The following is a 6,025-nucleotide window of genomic DNA, read 5'->3' on the forward strand; positions in this document are numbered from 1 at the left end:
TCCTGGATCCGCTCCTGGTTTTATGAAAATTCACAAAAATATCAAAATAAATATGGATATTTATTCAAAGATGTGTGGCAGTAAGCAGTGAACAGTTGGCAGTAAGCAGTTGGCTGTCGTATATGGAATTCCATCCTTTGCGACCGAACCGTGAAAAAACCTATTTCGTGGGGGAATGGGAGGGGGGGGGGATTAGTCGTTGACTTTTAAAGCCTTATACCTATGACTTTTTCATACCAACTTAACACAGATCCGCGTTTTCCGGGGGGGGGGGGGGGTCCAAGGTCACTTGTATTTAGTTTATTACCTACATTTATAGTAACTCTGCAAATTCCAGGGGGGAAGGGGCCGGCCCCCACCTCCCGAACTCCCTCTAGATCCGCGCATAAGTATAGCTTTAATTTATTTAAAAAACAGTAAGATCCCTCCCTCAAAACTGCCGACATTAAACCCTCGCGCACTTCTCTCTAGGGAAAAAAAATCACCTGACTGTCACAGATTAACGCTAATTCCGCTTTTATTGAGTTCCCTCTAAAACTTCCTTTTCTTGGCATGATATTATATAATCTTATATGAAATCAGGAGCGTTAGAACATTAGCATTAGGGCCATAGGCGCTTGCATGGTTTCAGGTTGGTGTATTTTGTGTATTATTTCTTTTTCTAAGTGTCTTTGAATACATTCATTAAAATAAAAACAAAAAATCGCTGAAATTAGCACGTTTTAAAAATATCATAATTTATATACAGTAGATCTCATATGATATTTTTAACACGTGCTAATTTCAGCGATTTTTTTTAAAAAAATTTTTATTTTAATGAATGTATTCAGACACACCTACATGTGAAAAACAAATAAATCAATCAACAATAGAATCGATACATCGATCCTGAATAAGAACATGTATCTCATTTACTTATTTAAAACATGTACATTTCGTATGGCTCACGTTCGTATGTTTTGTAGCATCTGGTTGACCAAATTTGTAGGAACGAAACGTCAAGCAACCGCTTTCCGGATACGCTATTGCTTCGAATTATACACAAGCCTTCCCCGCCGAAATCAAAATCGTAATTTAAATATGTAAATATAAATGAGGCAATTTTGAGAATATTATGTGGTCATGGCAAAGTGTCACAATATTCCACTGAAGCAAATTGCAAAGCTTAACCCAAACCTGACCAAGTAAGTAAAAACATGGATCAGTTTTAACTAGTTAGGCCTAGAATTACAACGGAAATATATAGGCTACCATGATATACAGCTAGGCCTTTCCACCTAAAATTGTAAACCAGAAAAAAAAGTATATAATTTAAAGTTTTTGAATGTGTTGCTACTTGAAATATTAAAGACTCAAAGAGATTTTGATATATTCATAGTTTAAAAAAAGATATACAAAGAAAGTGAAAATCGCTGTATAAATTCTCAATGATAAAATTGTTCATAGAGAGGGCAATCTAGTAATAAATGCCTGACTGTACTTTCACTGTTTTTTTAAAAACATTTTTCTTTTACAACTCATATTCAGAACATTCCAATATTACAGAATAAGTGATATATACAAAAATAGAAAAAAAATCAATTATTACCAGGGACCTATAGGTCCCTGTTATTATGAAGTGAAGGGTTAAAATTATTTTAATAACAATTGAAAATAATTGGGAGACCTAATTAAGAAATAAGGTATCATTTTTAAACATCTATCGGGATATAAATACGGGTTGATCACGAGATCAAATTCCATAAAGCCCGAAGGGCTTTATGGTAAATGATCTCGTACCAACCTGTATTTATATTCCGATAGATGTTTTAAAATGATACCTTATTACTTATATTTACATTTGTGACTTATTCATATTATATATTAGCTTGATTATAACCTTTAACGCGTGAAATGTTTTATTTTTTCAACTCACCTACACGAGTTTGATCTATTGATTTTGCGTCGTCCCTTTATGATGTCACTGAGAAATTACGTAGAAAGTTTATGACGGGAGGAACCTGTGTTTATACGGATATAGATACGCGTTGCTTTTAATAGTGTTATATAAAAGAAAACATTTGCAAATGTAAATATAATGAAATAAATACTAAAAACATAGCTTAGTTTCTTGTAAAATCTCTAATGTATTATATTAAGTATAAATATAAGAATTAATTGTTTCAAGAAATAAAAAGTACTTATAATCAAATACAATTTTAATCTATATTTTTTATTAATATGTGATTCATTAGCATCATTATTTTAAAAAATCAGCAACAAAATCAACAGCTGTAAAAATTGCTATTTTTGAATCTTCTACATTTTGTAGCAGTACCTCTGTGCAGTAAGAAAATGTGTGAAACCTGAGCATGCTTCATCATTTGACTTTAAAAAAAAAAATTGATACATTGGGTCAGCATTATGTTATGCAAATATTCTTGCTTTACATGAATTTTATTGGGCAAAACATGTTTGAACGTTGCCCCTTGCTCAAACATTATAAACAATACTTAATACGTTTTGTGCTCATTTTCTAGCATGAATAGGCTTAGTACTTGTCTATGCCTAATTGCTACTCGGATACCTGACTGTAAGAAAAATCAGTGGGATAGTTCCATTTTTTTTCTGCGGGACAGCATTTATACCCAATTTATCAATTTATTATTTTTAATCATTCATGTTCATCTTCATTATCACAACCTCAGGGGTCCTGAGTCAACATGTTCACGTTGGACCAACGGCAACGTGTTGACTCAGGACCGTTGTGAGGATGGTTCATCTTGAACATGTTGAATTTTTTTTGGAATTTATTTTTTTAGGTTTTTTCAGTCTCTTCATACATCAAAAACAGAAAATACTTATATTTATGATCATAGATGTCAGTTTTTTCTCTCAGCAACATCATACTATTATATCAGACTTTTGAACATAATATGATAATAAATACATAGTCATTCCCTAGGGGTTTAATAGCCTTTCCAACTAAAGCCATATATAGTAGGCCTAGGTATCGGTTGGGAATTTTGTATTGCATGAATATATTGCGATATTTTAAACTGTATTGCAATATATGTATTGTAATATTTTTAATAACAGTAAAAATGCTTTTTTCTCATTTTATTAACCTCCATTTATAAGCAGATTGTATAAAACTATTATATAATAAATACGTTGTAAGAAAAAAGTTCTTGTTAATTTCACTATAGTTTGGTAACGAAATACAACCATTCAACAGAAACCTTTTAAATTACCTTTTGGTACTGTTTGGAACGATAGAAAACATTTCTGACATCTTAAATGTCATATTTTACTTCATAAATCTTAGGCACAAGTATTTTGCCGGTATATCACTTCAGTATTTGAAAAACGTATCACAACAGGGCTCGACATTAACGCTTGTCCGGTACCAGTGAAAAAAAATTATGGACAAGTGAATATTGATGGGCACTTGTCCGATTGGACAAGTGCTTTCATGTGAAGAAGTCTCCAAATAATAAAAAAGACGACTGGTGAAAGTTTATCGAATAAAAACAGAAGCAGTACATAAACCAGAATTCCGATCCCGATATCAAATCGCTATGTAATTGTGTTCATACTTGATCGGGATCGATGTTCAGTAATTGCATACTACTTCAAGGCATGGATCTTACGACGTTTGGATTCTGTTTGATGTTGACAGATTCACTTGTGAACATTTATGTTGTTGTCAGGACAGGAAGTCTAGATAAAATTTTATTTTATGTGTTTGTTGTATTTATCAATAACAACACAAATCAATCAAGCACATATAAAATGGACTTTAATTTATGTAATGGTTTTCAAGTTGACAGAATTAGACCTTTATTGAAAAAAATTCGGACAAGTGAAGTTGAAGTTCGGACAAGTAAATGTCTTGGTCACTTGTCCGAATGGACAAGTAGGACAAAAAGTTAATGTAGAGCCCTGCACAATACAATATTTTTTGTTAACGAATTGCAATATATGGGAATATTGATATTATTGCGCAGCCCTAATATATAGCAAGAAAGATAACTCTAATATAATGCAGAATTGCTAATAGTCAGCCATAATGCTATTGACATTTGGTGATTCAGAGAGAGTAAATGTCTCTTGGTTTTAATTAAATAAAAAAGATGTGCCTTGACATGACAAAATTTGAAAGTTGTTTTAAACTTTTATGAAAATTTTACAAATCTTTTTATTTAATTTTTTTTCAAAATAGAGTTTGTATGATTTAGAATTGTATATATTAAAATTTTTGAAATATTTTAATTTGTACATGTAGTGTTCTGAAAACTGCCAATTTCAGAAACCTGGGTAAATGTCATCATTTTTACCGGAAATTCAAATTGCATATTACATCTCTAATACCTTAATATACAATTTGGATAAATCATTTTTAGGAATAATAACATTTAATTGTTTTTGCATGTTTATTGGCACTATCAGTGATAATCAAAATAAATTCAAATACATAAATAAACATTAGTTCAAAGTTCTACAAATCTACTACTAGTACATCTCTCATTATCAATGATTGTTGGTAAATTTTTTTGGGGAACTCTATATAAAGTGATTGAATGTACATAATGTATGATGTATTCTAAATTTTCCAGCTGGAAGATAAAAGCCAAAGTTTCCTTCACCAATGGAAAGGAAAAAGTGAAACCTATCAGCACTGGAAAAATATGCAGGGTTACATTGGAGGATGAATCTGGAAAAATCGCAGGAATTTCATATGACGATATTGCAGAATGCATTGCATTAAATCTGACAAATTATGGGGTAAATTATTCAGTTTCATTTATTGTACTTTATTGTTACTGTGCAAATTAACTTTTGATTATATGTGTTAAATTAAACAACTTATGTTCTTAACTACTGGAGGTATTAATAACTACAAGCAAGCACACATTAATAAGTCACATTTTCCTGACAACTTTAAAATTTATGAATGCTCATTATCCAATGCTTGCTTTTACATAAATCCAGAAAGATGTTTACCGTATATACTCGCCTGTAAGTCGGTCCGCCTATAAGTCGGTTGTGCTTTTTGAGGTTATTTTGGAGGTATTTGCCATTCACCCGCCTATAAGTCGGTACAACTTTTTGCCAGGATTGGTGGACAATTTCAAATCAATGCTCTAATGTTTTAACATGTGTTTCAAATAATATTTTGAGAAATTACGCCGATATTTTATCTCTCTTTTGTCTTCTCTTATAAATTTCATATCAATACTCTAATGTATTTACCTGTGTTCAAATAATATGTTAGGATATGACATCGGTAATTAATATTTTTATTTTTCCACAAACCAAACCACTACCATTTTAGTTTTCTTTTTTATACTGTTTTGCTTAAGCTTTAAATTCCTTGTCTTGTATATTTTATACACCGATCTCGATCATAGGCGGATCTCGGTCTCTTTGGCATGGTGAAGAACTATGTAACGAGGCTAGTAACATTTTGATGATATTTAGTTAGGAGGTGCTCAATGTCCAAGCCATATCTATTGTTTATAATAACGCTATGTTTGATCTTTTATTAGCAATTACTGTCTCTTAATTACCTGTATCCCTTACCTGACACCGTGTTTATTTAGTGGCACGCGCCCGAGAAAATCGTGTACGACACATGGGAATATTCATTCATAAACAATCGAGTTTTAATAGCCCCAGAATAATATTCTGAATTATTTTTTAAGAATATTATTTCTGTCGTCAAAAACATTGCAGACGGTACATATAATTATACATTAATGCTGAATGTATTACCGGTATATCGGGTTCGCAATTCAATTTTACCGACAAACGATAGATTTACAGTGAGTCACAAGTTGATTAAAGAAATATTTTTTTTTTATAATTAATCAAATAAATAATATACACTTAAGATCAAAATAAAATCATTAAAACATGTAAATACTTGTACTTTATATATAATCTTAGAATACATAAATAATATAATACGTCCAGACATTTCTCAACGATGATCGTCGAAGTTATGTTAAAAATACTACATTTCGTCGTCTAGAAAAATACC

General features: G+C 31.3%; 1 protein-coding gene across 1 annotated transcript in view; it reads left to right on the forward strand.

Moving 5' to 3' along the window:
* Window positions 1-1,100: 1,100 nt before the first annotated feature.
* LOC133178712 (uncharacterized) overlaps window positions 1,101-6,025 on the forward strand; it is a 20,742-nt gene continuing 15,817 nt past the window's right edge. The window contains exons 1-2 of the mRNA XM_061313426.1: window positions 1,101-1,184; window positions 4,599-4,767. Of these exons, the coding sequence (XP_061169410.1) occupies window positions 1,123-1,184; window positions 4,599-4,767 (231 nt within the window). The 5' untranslated portion in view covers window positions 1,101-1,122. The remainder of the gene's footprint in view (window positions 1,185-4,598; window positions 4,768-6,025) is intronic.

This window comes from Saccostrea echinata, unplaced genomic scaffold (assembly GCF_033153115.1).
Source record: "Saccostrea echinata isolate AGI-Se365-2 ecotype Australia unplaced genomic scaffold, CSIRO_AGI_Sech_v1 ptg000003l, whole genome shotgun sequence".
In the NCBI taxonomy this organism is placed as follows: Eukaryota; Metazoa; Mollusca; class Bivalvia; order Ostreida; family Ostreidae; genus Saccostrea; species Saccostrea echinata.